Here is a 15,720-nt window from a genome sequence, read left to right as displayed (position 1 = left end):
TGATTCAGTACATGGATGTACCTACTAAAGAAGGTGCAAAACTTGACCTACTCTTGGGAAATAAGGCAGAGCAGGTGACTGAGGTGTCAGTGGGGGAGCACTTTGGGGCCAGTGACCATAATTCTATTTGTTTTAAAATAGTGATGGAAAAGGACAGACCAGATCAAAAAGTTGAAGTTCTAAATTGGAGAAAGGCCAATTTTGACGGTATTAGGCAAGAACTTTGGAAAGCTGATTGGAGGCAGATACTCGCAGGTAAAGGGATGGCTGGAAAATGGGAAGCCTTCAGAAATGAGATAACAAGAATCCAGAGAAAGTATATTCCTGTCAGATGAAAGGGAAGGCTGGATGACTAAAGAAATTGAGGGTTTGGTTAAGAAAAAGAAGGAAGCATATGTAAGGTATAGACAGGATAGATCAAGTGAATCCTTAGAAGAGTATGCCGTCTTAAGGGCGGCATGGTGGCACAGTGGTTAGCACTGCTGCCTCACAGCGCCAGAGACCTGGGTTCAATTCCCACCTCAGGTGACTGACTGTGTGGAGTTTGCACGTTCTCCCCGTGTCTGCGTGGGTTTCCTCCGGGTGCTCCGGTTTCCTCCCACAGTCCAAAGATGTGCAGGTTAGGTGAATTGGCCATATTAAATTGCACATAGTGTTAGGTAAAGGGTAAATGTAGGGGTATGGGTGGGTTGCGCTTCGGCGGGGCGGTGTGGACTTGTTGGGCTGAAGGGCCTGTTTCCACACTGTAAGCAATCTAAGTATTAAAAAAGTAGGAGTATACTTAAGAGGGAAATCAGGAGGGCAAAACGGGGACATGAGATAGCCTTGGCAACAGAATTAAGGAGAATCCAAAGGGTTTTTACAAATACGTTAAGGACAAAAGGGTAACTAGGAAGAGAATAGGGCCCCTCAAAGATCAGCAAGGCGGCCTTTGTGTGGAGCCACAGAAAATGGGGGAGATACTAAATGAATATTTTGCATCAGTTATTTACTGTGGAAAACGATATGGTAGATATAGACTGAAGGCAAATAGAAGGCAACATCTTGCAAAAGGTCCATATTACAGAGGAGGAAGTGCTGGGTGTCTTGAAACAGTTAAAGGTGGATAAATCCCCAGGACCTGATCAGGTGTACTCGAGAACTCTGTGGGAAGCTAGAGAAGTGATTGCTGGGCCTCTTGCTGAGATATTTGTATCATCGATAGTCACAATTGAGGTGCCGGAAGACTGGAGGTTGGCAAACGTGGTGCCATTGTTTAAGAAGAGTGGTAAAGACAAGCCAGGGATCTATAGACCGGTGAGCCTGACTTCAGTGGTGGGCAAGTTGCTGGAGGGAATCCTGAGGGACAGGATGTACATGTATTTGGAAAGGCAAGAACTGATTCAGGATAGTCAACATGGCTTTGTGCGTGGGAAATCATGTCTCACAAACTTGATTGAGTTTTTTGAAGAAGTAACAAAGACGATTGATGAGGGCAGAGTAGTAGTGTGATCTATATGGACTTCAGTAAGGCGTTCGACAAGGTTCCCCATGGGAGACTGATTATCAAGGTTAGATCTCATGGAATACATGGAGAAGTAGCCATTTGGATAGACACTGGCTCAAAGGGTAGTGGTGGAGGGTTGTTTTTCAGACTGGAGGCCTGTGACCAGTGGAGTGCCACAAGGATCGATGCTGGGCTCTCTACTTTTTGTCATTTACATAAATGATTTGGATGCGAGCATAAGAGGTACAATTAGTAAGTTTGCAGATGACACCAAAATTGGAGGTGTAGTGGACAGTGAAGAGGGTTACCTCAGATTACAACAGGATCTGTACCAGATGGGCCAACTGGCTGAGAAGTGGCAGATGCAGTTTAATTCAGATAAATGTGAGGTGCTGCATTTTGGGAAAGCAAATCTTAGCAGGACTTAGACACTAAATGGTAAGGTCCTAGGGAGTGTTGCTGAACAAAGAGACTTGGAGTGCAGGTTCATAGCTCCTTGAAAGTGGAGTCGCAGGTAGATAGGATCGTGAAGGTGGTGTTTGGTTGGCTTTCCTTTATTGGTCAGAGCATTGAGTACAGGAGCTGGGAGGTCATGTTGTGGCTGTACAAGACATTGGTTAGGCCACTGTTGGAATATTGCATGCAATTCTGGTCTCCTTCCTATTGGAAAGATGTTGTGAAACTTGAAAGGGTTCAGAAAAGATTTACAAGTATGTTGCCAGGATTGGAGGATCTGAGCTACAGGGAGAGGCTGAACAGGCTGTGGCTGTTTTCCCTGGAGCGTCAGAGGCTGAGGGGTGACCTTATAGAGGTTTACAAAATTTTGGAGGGGCATGGATAGGATAAATACACAGTCTTTTCCCTGGGATTGGAGAGTCCAGAACTAGAGGGCATAGGTTTAGGGTGAGAGGGGAAAGATATAAAAAAAGAGACCTAAGGGGCAACGTTTTCACGCAGAGGGTGGTACGTGTATGGAATGAGCTGCCAGAGGATGTGGTGGAGGATGGTACAATTGCAACATTTAAGAGGCATTTGGATGGGTATAGGAATAGGAAGGGTTTGGAGGGATATGGGCCAGGTGCTGGCAGGTGGGACTAGATTAGGTTGGGATATCTGGTCGGCATGGATGGGTTGGACCGAAGGGTCTGTTTCCATGCTGTACATCTCTATGACTCTATGACTCTATGCAGCAAGACCTGGGTTGCTAAGCAGCAAGTAACATTACTGCCATACACATGCTGGATAATGGCCATCTCCAACGAGACAGAATCCAACCATCTGATGTGGGGCATTTTGGCAATAGGCTAAGAAACTTGGATACCAATAACAAAGCCACTTACACACCATACTGTGCCATCTGCCATGGATCTTTTGACATGTGTTGGCTTTCTTTTTCATTTCTACCAAATCAAAGTATTCCTGCTTCCTGGACTTTGATATTGTTTTACCCCACCTCTTTACCCAATATTAGTGGTCTAAAGTACCTTGCCAAATTGTTCCCGAGTCTTGATGATGAGTGTCAGCATTTCTCTTGAATTATGAGCATGTGTTCGATATCACCTTGGGCGACTTAAAACTCCACCAAGACATTCTCCGAATGTCTGCAAGGATCTCCTCCGAGTCCTCTGGTTTCCTCCCAAAGATGTACAGGTTAGGTGGTTTGGACCATACTGAATTGTCTGGTCGTATCCAGGGATGTCTCAGTTAGGTAGATCAGTCATGAGAAATGCAGGATAGGTTTGGGCACTGGGTCTGGGCGGGATGCTGTTTGGAGGGTCGGTGAAAATGCAATGGGCCAAGTGGCCTCTTTCTGCACAATAGCGATTCTATGATTCAGAAAAAGTCGGTTTCAAAAAGGTAGTTGCAAATGCAGAGGGGCAACTGATTATGGTTCCGGCAAGGTCATTTGTTTCTGTGTTCTGCAATTACAGAGTGCCTGGGAAAGCTATCTTTTTCTAAGCTGTACTTTCCTCACCAATAGTCTTTGGGTGAGAAAGTGCAGCAACATTGCATATTATACAGGGGGAGAATTCACAATGTGATTCAATGTTGACATATGCTTTAATTACTAGCATTGACAAAATGCATGATTTAGAAATAGTGAGATGCAAAGGCAGTTAACAGACTGGAAATGCATGTATATGGAAGACTTCATACTGTGTGCATATGAATGAATTAACTTTGATCTCTGCTTGAGTTACAAAGACAAGAACACAGCCTCAATAGATTCCAGAGCTAAAATGCATCGTCTTGTGAAGGAAATCTTGGGAATCTTTGCATATTAGAGAATCATTCTGAAATAGCTGGTCATGATTCAAGCTTTAACTGAAAATGTCGATTTTCTATAAATCTGATATCAAAACTATTGCAATTTAAAAATAAAGACTTTGCAACACATCAATTATGACTGAATTAAGGGTATAAAAATCAGAAGTTAATGCCACTGATGTGGTTTGAGCTTACCTCTCTATGGACTTGTGAATTCGTCTCCACTGAGGGTAATGTGCTTCCTGTTCAAAACCACCTCCTTTGGTTCTGGCTTGTTGAGCAGCATTAAGTGATCTAGTGTCAATGATATAGCCACGTTTTCCTGCCCACAGCGTGGCATTGATCAATTTTTCATCATCTTTACACCGTCTTCCATTGGTTCCAGTCAGTGGCTGCGAACTGCGCATCATTACCTAAAAATGTTTCATAATTAAATTGGGAAATCAAATAATGACAATCCCCTGACATAAACAGAACCTTAATCTAGGTACCATATAAGATGGGTATTACGACATGGCAACGAACCCTTCTGTTAACTCAACCAAACGACCAGAAAAGCTCACCTTGTCTCATAATCTTTTAAAATATCTCAGATACAAGATGACGGTAGATGGGTTACAGTCAGGGTACAGAAAGAGAACCGGTAGGCAATGCAGGGAGCCCCTGTGGCCGGTCCCCTCAATAACAAGTATAACTTTTTGGATACAGTCGGTGGGACGACTTACCGGGGTAAGCAATAGGGCACAGGTCTCTGGCACAGTTGTCCCTGTTGCTCAGAAGAGAAGGGGGAAGAGGAGCAGAGTATTAGTCACTGTGGACTCCATAGTTAGGGGGACAGAAAGAAGGTTCTGTGGGAATGAGACACTCATGGTTGGTGTGTTGCCTCCCAGATGCCAGGGTTTGTGATGCCTGCTTTTTTGGGATCACTGTGGAGGAGGGGGAGCAGCTTCAAGTTGTGGTCCACATAGGCACCAACGATATAAGTAGGAAGAGAAGTGGGAATTTAAGGCAGAAATTCAGGGAGCAAGGGTGGAAGCTTAAAGGGCGGACAAACAGAGTTGTTCTCGCTGGTTTGTTACCCATGCCACGTGCTAGCGAGGCGAGGAATAGGGAGAGACAGATGTTGAACACGTGACTACACAGATGGTGCAGGAGGGAGGGTTTTGGATTCCTGGATAATTGGGGCTGTTTCTGGCGTAGGTGGGATCTCCACAAACAGGATGGTCTTCACCTGAACCAGAAGGGTACCAATATCGGGGGGAATTTGGTAATGCTCTTCAGGTGGGTTTAAATTAATTCAGCAGGAGGATGGGAACCCAATTTGTAGTTCGAGTGTAGAGGAGGTTGAGTGTAGGGAAGTGTAAAATAAGGTTTCAGGTTTGCAAGAGGGCACCAGCAAGCAAAAGGTTGGTTTGAAGTGTGTCTATTTCAACGCCAGCAGCATTCGAAATAACATGGGGGAAACTTACAGCATGGGGCAGTACCTGGGATTTCAATGTTGTGGCCGTTTCACAGACATGGGTAGAGCAGGGACAGGAATGGTTGCTGCAGATTTTGGGATTTTGATGTTTCAGTAAGAACAGAGGTGATGGTAAAAGAGATGGAGGTGTGGCATTGTTAGTCAAGGTCAGTATAACGTTCGAGGACTCATCAACTAAGGCAGTATGGGGTGAGATTAGAAACAGGAAAGGAGAAGTCACCCTGTCAGAAGATTTCTATCGGCCTTCAAATAGTTCCAAAGATTTAGAGGAAAGGATAGCAAAGGTGATTCTTAATAGGAGCAAGAGTGACAGGGTAGTTGTTATTGGGGATTTCAACTTTCCAAATATTGACCGGGAATACTACAGTTTAAGTACTCTAGGTTTTGTCCATTGTGTGCATACTGTCTAACACAGTATGTAGACAGGCCAATAAATTAGATTTGGAGGTAGGTGACCATGATTCAGTTATGTTTACTTCAGCAATGGAAAAAAATAGGTATTTCACACAGGGCAAGAGTTACAGCTGGGAAAAAGGCAATTACGATGCGATTAGACTAGATTTAGGATGCATAGGATATTGAAGAAACTGCAGACGATGGGCACAATTGAAATGTGAAGCTTATTCAAGGAAGAGCTACTGTGTGTCCTTGATGAGTACATACCTGTCACACAGGGAGGAAGTTGTTGAGCGCAGGAGCTGTCGTTTACTAAAGAAGTTCAATCTTTTGTCAAGAGGAAGAATGCAGCTTATGAGATGTGAAGGCTCAGTTAGGGTGATTAAGAGTTACAAGGTAGCCAGGAAAGACCTAAGAGAGAGCTAAGGCGAGCGAGGAGGGAACATGAAAAGTTGTTGGCAGATAAGATCAGGTATAAGGGATAAAAGAATGATTAGAGTAAGATAAGGGCCAATCAAGGACAGTAGTGGGAAGTTGTGTGTGGAGTCAGAGGCTATAGGAAAAGCGCTAAATGAATATTTTTCGTCAGTATTCACACTGGAAAAAGACAACATTGTCGAGGGGAACACCGAGATATAGCCTACTCGACTAGATGGGATTGAGGTTCACAAGGAGGAGGTGTTAGCAATTCTGGAAAGTGTGAAAATAGTTAAGTCCCCTGGGCTGGATGGGATTTATCCAAGGATTTTCTGGGAAGCCAGGGAGAAGATTGCAGAGTCTTTGGCTTTGATCTTTATGTCGTCATTGTCTACATGAATAGTGCCAGAAGACTGGAGGATAGGAAATGTTGTCCCCTTGTTCAAGAAGGGGAGTACAGATAACCCTGGTAACTATAGACCACTCAACCTTACTTCAGTTGTGGGTAAAGTGTTGGAAAAGGTTACAAGAGATAGGATTTATAATCATCTTGAAAGGAACAAGTTGATTAGGGATAGTCAACACAGTTTTGTGAAGGGTAGGTCAGGCCTCACAAACCTTGTTGAGTTATTTGCGAAGGTGACCAGACAGGCGGGTGGGGGTAACATTGCTGATGTGGTGTATATGGATGTCAGTAAGGTGTTTGATAAGGTTCCCCATTGTCGGTTATTGCAGAAAATATGGAGGCATGGGATTGAGGCAATTCAGCAATTTGGATCAGAAATTGGCGAGCTGAAAAAAGACAGGGTTGTGATTGATGGGAAATGCTCATCCTGGGGTCCAGTCCAGGATCTGTTTTGGGTCCACTGCTGTTTGTCATTTTTATAAACGACCTAGCTGAGGGCACAGAAGGACGGGTTAGTAAATTTGCAAACAACACTAAGGTCTTATGGTACAATTGTGGATAGTGCCAAATGGTTTTTAGATTCCTTACAGTGTGGAAACAGGCCATTCGGCCTAACAAGTCCACACTGATCCTCCAAAGAGTAACCCACCAAGACCCATTCCCCTAGCCTATATTTACCCCAGACTAATGCACCTAACACTATGACCAATTCACCTGATCTGCACATCTTTGGATTGTGGGAGGAAACCGGAGCTTCCGAGGAAAACCATGCAGACACGGGGAGAATGTGCAAAACTCCACACAGTTGCCCAAGACAGGAATTGAACCTGGGTCCCTGGTGCTGTGAGGCAGAAGTACTAACCACTGAGCCACCATGCCACCCTATCTAGAGGTGTTGTAGGTTACAGAGGGATACAGGTAAGTTGCAGAGCTGGGCTGAGAGGTGGCGAATGGAGTTTAATGCAGAAAGGTGTGAGGTGATTCACTTTGAAAGGAGGAACAGGAATGCAGAGTACTGGGCGAATAGTAAGATTCTTAGTAGTGTAGATGAGCAGAGAGATCTCGCTGTGCATGTACATGGATCCCTGAAAGTTGTCACCCAGGTTGATAGGGATGTAAAAGAAGTCATACGGTATGTTAACTTTTATTAGTAGAGGGATCGAGTTTCCGAACCATGAGATTATGCTGCAGCTGCACAAACCTCTGGTGTGGCTGCATTTGGAGTATTGTGTACAGTTCTGGTCACCGCATTACAGGAAGGATGTGCAAGCTTTGGAAAGGATTCAGAGGAAATTTAGTAGGATGCTGCCTGGTACGGAGGGAAGGTCTTACGAGGAAAGGTTGAGGGACTTGAGGCTGTTTTTGAGAGAAAGAAGCCGGTTGAGAGATGACTTAATTGAGACATATAAGATGATCAGAGGGTTAGATAGGGCAGACAGCGAGAGCCTTTTTCCTCAGATAGTGATGGCTAGCATGAGAGGGCAGAGCTTCAAACTGAAGGGTGACAGATATAGGACAGATGTTAGAGGTAGTTTCTTTACTCACAGTAGTAGGGGTGTGAAACACACTGCCTGCAACAGTTGTAGACTCACCAACTATACGGGTATTTACGTGGTCATTGAATAGGCAGATGGATGAGAATGGAAGAGTATAGGTTAGATGGGCTTCAGGTTGGTGCAACATTGAGGGCTGAAGGACCTGAACTGCACTGTAATGACAGAGAATTCTCAAATTCCACTATTTAAAGAAAATAATATCAATTTATTCCTTAACTCAAAGTGAACATTTAACAACTATTCACAATTTTAAGCCACCCCTTTCTCTTAAATGTTATCTACCTGCCTCCAACTCTATAACAATATATTGTTCCAATAAAATACTTAATAAAATTACATCAACTTAATTTCAATAACCACACAGCGGCTGTTGACTTCAATGCCTGTCTTCTTCCAGCTGAAGATCTCCCTGGGTAGTCTTCTTTCTTTTCACTGCGAATATGTTTTATAAGAAAAAGTACCTCTATTGGAGTATTTCAATATCTTGGGACTCTCTCTCTATGACAGTTACTCTGATTTTCAAAATGCTTGCCTCTTTATATCCCCAACATCGGATCATCTCATTGGTTCAATGTTGGCAAAACAATAAGTTTAAACACAATTGGGCTTTAGTATCCTTGGGCATAATTTAAATCGATTGGTTAAATTCGAACTGTTGTCAAAACAGCAACCAACTCAGGTATCTATTTCACAGCCAAATCGTCCATATTTTCAAGCTTCCAGGACACAGACTGCTCTTGTAAGCCCTCAGTGCAGAACAGCATATGTCTCTCTTAAAGGTATAGTACATGCCTTCAACTTCATAATACAACAGAATGTATTAGTCAAGTATAGGAATACTTTATTTTGCATTTTAGATTTATGGACACTGAGAATATGTACACTTTTATTCATGTACACGAAAGAAGTATCCCTAGCCCTAAGATTAAGCACAGATTCAGATTACAGGTACGCAAACAGAGGTGTTCACAAGATGATCTTTGGTGTACATCATGTAAATGATCTCTATTTGCTGATTTATGATTTATAATTAATTGTATGACATCAGGCTGTCATCCAACAGGTTTATTTGAAATCACAAGCTTTCAGAATACTGCTCATTCGCCAGGTAAAGGGATGTTTTAGATTAGCCATGGGAAGTACGGGGTTACACGGATACTTTTGGAGGTTATGTCACCTGACAAAGGAGCAACGCTCCAAAGATTGTGATTTCAAGTAATTGGATTATAACTTAGTGACTTCCGATTTTGTCCATCCCAGTCCATCACTGGAACTCCATATCATGGCTAAAATTCGATTTTATTGTCACGTGTACTCAAGTATAGGAACATAAGACGACAGTGAAAAGTGTTCAAAGTCATGTTGTTTCAGTCGCTATATATATATATTTCTGCAAGTCTGCTGACGGCACCACCATTGTAGGCCGAATTTCAAAATGATGAGACAAAATACAAGAGAGAGTGCTTGGTGACACAGTGTAAAAATAACAATCTCTCCCTCAACATTAATGGTGCTGAGGTGGAGATAGTCAAAAGCATCAGGTTCCGAGAAGTCATGATCACGAAGCTGTCCTGGTCATCCACATTGATGTGACATTGAAAAAGCAAAACAATGCCTCTATTTCCTCAACAGGCTAAAGAAATTCAGCATGTCCATAAAGACACTTAGCATTTTTTATAGGATGCTTTCTGTGGTGTGTCTATCATAGAGTCATAGAGATGTACAGCATAGAAACAGAGTCTTTGGTCCAACCCATCCCTACCGACCAGATATCCTAACCCAATCCACTCCCACCTGCCAGCATCTGGCCCATATCCCTCCAAACCCTTCCAATTCATATACCCATCCAAATGCCTTTCCAATGTTGCAATTGTACTAGCCTCCACCACTTCCTCTGGCAGCTCATTCCATACATGTACTACCCTCTGCGTGAAAATGTTGCCCCTCAGGTCTCATATTTTTCCCCACTCACCCTAAACCTCGAGTTTTGAACTCCCCAACTCCAGGAAAAAAAGACTGTCTACTTATCCTATCCATGCCCCTTATAATTTTGTAAACCTCAGCCTCCAATGCTCCAGGGAAAACAGCCCTAGCCTCAGCCTCTCCCTTTTGCTTAAATCCTCCAACTCTGGCAACATCCTTGTAAATCTTTTCTGAACCCTTTCAAGTTTCACAACATCTTTCCAATTGGAAGGAGACCAGAATTGCACGCAATACTCCAACAGTGGTCGAACCAATGTCCTGTCCAGCCACAACATGACCTCCCAACTCCTGTACTCAATGCTCTGACCAATAAAGGAAAGCATACCAAATGCCTTCTTCACTGTCCTATCTACCTGTGACTCCGCTTTCAAGGAGCTATGTACGCAAAGGTCTCTTTGTTCAGCAACGCTCCCTAGGACCTTACCATTAAGTGTATGAGTCCTGCTAAGATTTGCTTTCCCAAAATGCAGCACCTCACCACCTCACATTTATCTGCATTAAACTCCATCTGCCACTTCTCAGCCCATTGCCCCATCTGATCAAGATCCTGTTGCAATCGGAAGTAATCTTCTTCGCTGTCCACTACGCCTCCACAATTTTGGTGTCATCTGCAAATTTACTAATGATACATCTTGGGCTCACATCCAAATAATTGATATAAATGATGAAACGCAGTGGACCCAGCACAAATCCTGGTCACAGCACTCCACTGGTCACAGGCCTCCAGTCTGAAAAACAACCCTCCACCACCAGCCTCTGTCTTCTACCTTTGATCCAGTTCTGTATCAAAATGGCTAGTTCTCCCAATATTCCGTGAGACCTAACTTTGCTAATCAGTCTCCCATGGGGAACCCTGTCGAATGCCTTACTGAAGTCCATATAGATCACATCTACTGCTCTGCCCTCATCAATCTTCTTTGTTACTTCATCAAAAAATTCAATCAAGTTTGTGAGACATGATTTCCCACGTACAAAGCCATGTTGACTATCCCTAATCAGTCCCTGCCTTTCCAAATACATGTATATCCTGTCCCTCAGGATTCCCTCCAATAACTTGCCCACCACTGACGTCAGACTCATTGGTCCATAGTTCCCTGACTTGTCCTTACCACTCTTCTTAAACAGTGGCACCATGTTAGCCAACCTCCAGTCTTCCAGCACCTCACCTGTGACTATCGATGATACAAATATCTCAGCAAGACACCCAGCAATTACTGCCCTGGCTTCCCACAGAGTTCTAGGGTACACCTGATCAGGTGCTGGGGATTTATCCACTTTTATGCATTTCAAGACATCCAGCACTTCCTGCTCTGTAATATGAACATTTTCAAGATGTCACCATCTATTTCCCTACAGTCTATACCTTCCATGTCCTTTTCCATAGTAAATACTGATGCGAAATACTTGCTTAGTATCTCCCCCATTTTCTGTGGCTCCACATAAAGACCACCTTGCTGATCTTTGAGGGGCCCTATTCTCTCCCTTGATATCCTTTTGTCCTGAATGTATTTGTAAAAACCCTTTGGATTCTCCTTAACTCAAAATTCATATGGCTTGATATGGTAACTGCTCTGCCCAAGACCATAATAAACTACAAAGAGTTAGGAACCTTTACATAGCCCGGTCCATCAAGCAAGCCAACCTTTCATCCATTGACTCCATCTATATTTCTTGCTGCCTCTTCCACTGGGCAGAAGATAAAAAAAGCTTAAACATACATACCAATAAGTTCAACAACAGCTTCTTCCCCACTAATACTAAATTTCTGAATGGACCTCTAAAATTTTAAATTTAATGTTGATCTTGCGCTTGGTGCACCTCCTCTGCAGCAGCAATGTTGCATCACTCACTCTGATCTATTATGCAAATGATCTGCCTGTACTGCATGCAAAACAAAAAACCTTTCACTGTACCTAAGTACATGTGACAATAATAAAATCAAGTAAATCAAATCAAATCCATGCTAATAAAATGGCTTGCACTATTGGTCTCATTGACATTGTCTTGTAGAGATTAGGAGGCAGCTTTGGACCAGACCCAAAAATAGGTGAAGTACATAGAACAGTATTGACACAAATCTTAAAAAGAAAAATATGTATTAGACTGTCTTACACTTACTGGCCTTCAAGTAGTTGTTCTTCCACATCTTAGCTCCAAGACTGGTTTTCGGTTATCATGATTCCAGTGAGCAATGACTAGGTCATTTCTGCCAGTCTCTCCCACCTTTATCCTGCAGTATGCAGTCCTTGCTAGTCAGCTGCTTCCATTTTGCTCAGCTGATTCCTGCCCAAGTTCTGATATGGTTTGTTTTTGTTTCCCATTCTGCAGTCAGGTGCTATGACTTGTCTGACTAAATGAATATAATTTCAAATTGCCCCAGTAGCTGCCATCATTAATTTTCAGCTGTACTCTGACAAGAACAAGGCAACCTGTTAAAGCCCGAAACTGTTTAACATTATTTTTCAACTCAAATTATATATTGCAACATAACCACGAGGAACTTGGCTGCAACTTGACACTTCAGTAAAATGCAGCTGGATGTGAGACTAATAGAAAGTCTCAAGATGAAATCATTCAAATCTTGGGGCTCAACTTGTGCTTTTGACAGGCTGAACTGAGAAGGAAGACGCTCCCCTACTCATAGTAATACAACAGATGTAATTCACCACAGATCAATTGAGTTTGTTCAACCACTCAAAAACAACATCTGAGAAGCACACTTAAGTCTTGCTACCTGGAATAAGCTTGAGCTTTAAGTACAGAATGAGAATCCCATTTTTACTGAACTCCTATTCTTGCTGTAATTTAGATTCTGTCCAGTACTCACTAGCAGTCAGGTGTTTTCCTGCAAAGGACAGTAAAAGGAGAGATAGATTAGCTCATCAAAATGCTGATAGCTGACTGACTGAGACAGGCAGAGACAGACAACTGGACCCACCACAAGTTACTCTCTGCTTCTACTTCATGCATTGTTCTTGTAGCCAAACTACTTACCACATTGCCCTCCACATCAATGCGTCCTTATCCATCTCCTGATCTTTCCCCTTCAGTTCTTCTCCACTCACCTCTCCACTTCCAGCCCTCATCACCTCAACTCTCCCACCCCATCATACTTCCCCAAATACTTGCATCAATGAGATATTAAAATGATAACATAGGTGCAGCTTTAAAATGGAAGTCAAGTTACACCGGAATGTCATGGTACACTACACTCAAAATCTGCTATTTTGAGGTCACAGAAGATCAAAAGCCATGTGTTCCAATGCGATTGTACTCTCCATTGACAATTCCTGCAGAAACAGGAATACTAAGTTTTAGTATTTTCTGGCAATATTTTCTTGTGGTTATAGAAACTCTTGAACAGGAGTCCCACTATTGGTCAATAATAAGATTTAGCAAAGGGTCCATCTCACCATCACATGAAACCTGCGATCTTCTGCCACAGCTGCTACTATACAGCTCCACCTGCTGGACCAAAGCACTTAACATTAGTTTTACCTTCAGAAAAGGTGCTAGTGAAGCTTGGGTCTGAAAACTTCCATTTGCCATTCTGTTCAGTTGGGCCTATAACCCCACTAAAATGATGAAAGTACACAGGAAACAAAACCTTTTTTTAAAAAAAGAAAAATGTAAAAAATGCTCAACTATATAGAAATTTAACAAGATGTTTTTGTACGTATGGATTGCTGTAAAGACAGAACAAAATCTGAATAATAAACTGAGCCTGATAATAGCTCAAACATTTCAAGTTGTTTCTTTTTTCAGAATACTACATTGATTTTTGACTGAGATAGTAATAACGGATATATATAGACAGCAGGATATGGATCAGTTGGAGGCAGAAAAATTACAGATGGAGTTTAATCCGGATGATTGCAAGGTGATACATTTTGGAAGGTCAAGAATAGGTGGAAATTATACAGTGTTAGCAGAACCTTTAGGAGTATTGATATGCAGAGAGATCTGGGTGTGCAGGTCCACAGATCATTGAAGGTGACAGGACAGGGAGATAAAGTAGTAAAAAGGGCCAATGGCACGCTTGTCTTCATTAGAAGGGCCATTGAGTATAAGGGTAGACAATTATGTTGCAGCTTTATAGAACTTTAATTTGGCCACACTTGGAATATTGCATACATTTCTGATCACCACACTACATGAAGAATGTGAATGTTTTGGAGAGGGTACAGAAAAGGTTTACCAGTACGTTGCCTAAGGGATTTTATCTATGAAGAAAGGCCGGATAGACTCGGTTTGTTTTCACTGGAACGCAGGAAGTTGAGGGGTGAGCTAATTGAAGTTATTAAGACTGTGAATGGCATGGACAGAGTGAAAAACGAGGCTTTTTCCCAGGGTGGAGGGGTCAATTACTAAGGGACGCTGGTTCAAGGTGCAGTGGAGATGTGGAAGGCAGTTTATTCAAAGGAAGAGTGGTGAGTGCTGGAACACATTGCCAGAAAAGGTGGTGGAAGCAGACACAATAGCAGCATTCAAGAAGCCCCTGGATGAATACATGATTAGCAAGGGAATAGATGGATATGGATCCTTTAAGAGATGGAAGGGTAAAATATGGCGGTGCAGGCTTGGAGGGCTGAAGGGGCTGTTCCTGTGCTGTATTGTTTTATGTAACCCGTACTTGAAAAAACAGCTGCCAAGGAGACAAAAAGCACTTATATCTGATAAAAATAATCAGATGCTTCCATCAGCTAACTGCCAGTTGCCATACTTCTAAATGCAATCAAATGTGTTGGATTAAGCCAGCCAACTGTCATGGTAAAGCAATTCTAATAAAATGCTTTCGATAGCCGATAATGACAGTGTACCCTTGATCATAATAAAATGACGGAAAAAGTGCCACTGTCATTGCTGTCAAGCAGCAGCAGCATCTGCTCAGTGATAGCGTGCTCACTAACACTCAGTTTGGGTTCTGCCAAGGCCACTGACCTCCTGACCTCATTTCAGCCTTGGTTCAACATGGACAAAATAGCTGAATTCCAGGAGGGGTGACAGTGACAACCCTTGACATCAAATCCACGTTTGACAAGGAGCACTAGCAAAACTTGAGTCAAGTGGAATCAGGGACAAAACTCTCTGCTGGTTGGAGTCATACCTGGCACATAGCAAGTTGGTTGTGGTTGTTGGAGGTCTGTCATCTCAGCTCAAGGACATCTCTGCAGAAGCTCCTCAGGGTAGATATTTTTAATCATCTGTTCAGGCACATGTCTGAAGTAGGTGGAACTTGAACCTGGGCCTTCCGACTCAGAGATAGATACACTGACTGTGCAACAATAGCCCCCAATTCCTCAGTGCCTGAGAACAATGAGCTTCCTTCCATCACAAGGTCAGATGTGGAGATGTTTGCTGACGATAGCACAATGATCATCACTATTTGTGACTCCTTAGGTACTGAAGCAGTCCATATCTGAATGCAATAAGCCCAGGACAGGTCCTGAGCCAACAGTGGCAAGTAACATTCATACCACAAAAATGCCAGGCAAAAAGCATTTCCAATAACAGACAATCTAACCACTGCCCCATGACACTCAATGACATTGTTAACACTGAAATCACCCACCATCAACTGCCCAGGCTTGCCACTGACCAGAAATCCAACTGGACACAACATACAAATACCGTGGCTATCAAAGCAGCTCTGAGGCTCGGAATACAGCAGCAAGTGACTCGATTCCTGACTCCTCAGGGCCCGTCAACCATCTGTAAGGCACAAGCC

General features: G+C 42.9%; 1 protein-coding gene across 1 annotated transcript in view; it reads right to left on the bottom strand.

Moving 5' to 3' along the window:
• Positions 1-15,720, bottom strand: part of mtmr9 (myotubularin related protein 9) — a 90,828-nt gene that overhangs the window by 34,250 nt on the left and 40,858 nt on the right. The window contains exon 5 of the mRNA XM_072557448.1: positions 3,950-4,167. Coding sequence (XP_072413549.1) covers positions 3,950-4,167 — 218 coding nt within the window. The remainder of the gene's footprint in view (positions 1-3,949; positions 4,168-15,720) is intronic.

Source organism: Chiloscyllium punctatum, chromosome 3 (genome assembly GCF_047496795.1).
Source record: "Chiloscyllium punctatum isolate Juve2018m chromosome 3, sChiPun1.3, whole genome shotgun sequence".
In the NCBI taxonomy this organism is placed as follows: domain Eukaryota; kingdom Metazoa; phylum Chordata; class Chondrichthyes; order Orectolobiformes; family Hemiscylliidae; genus Chiloscyllium; species Chiloscyllium punctatum.
Note: the sequence above shows the minus strand (reverse complement) of the source record. Positions and strands in the feature narration are given on the sequence as shown.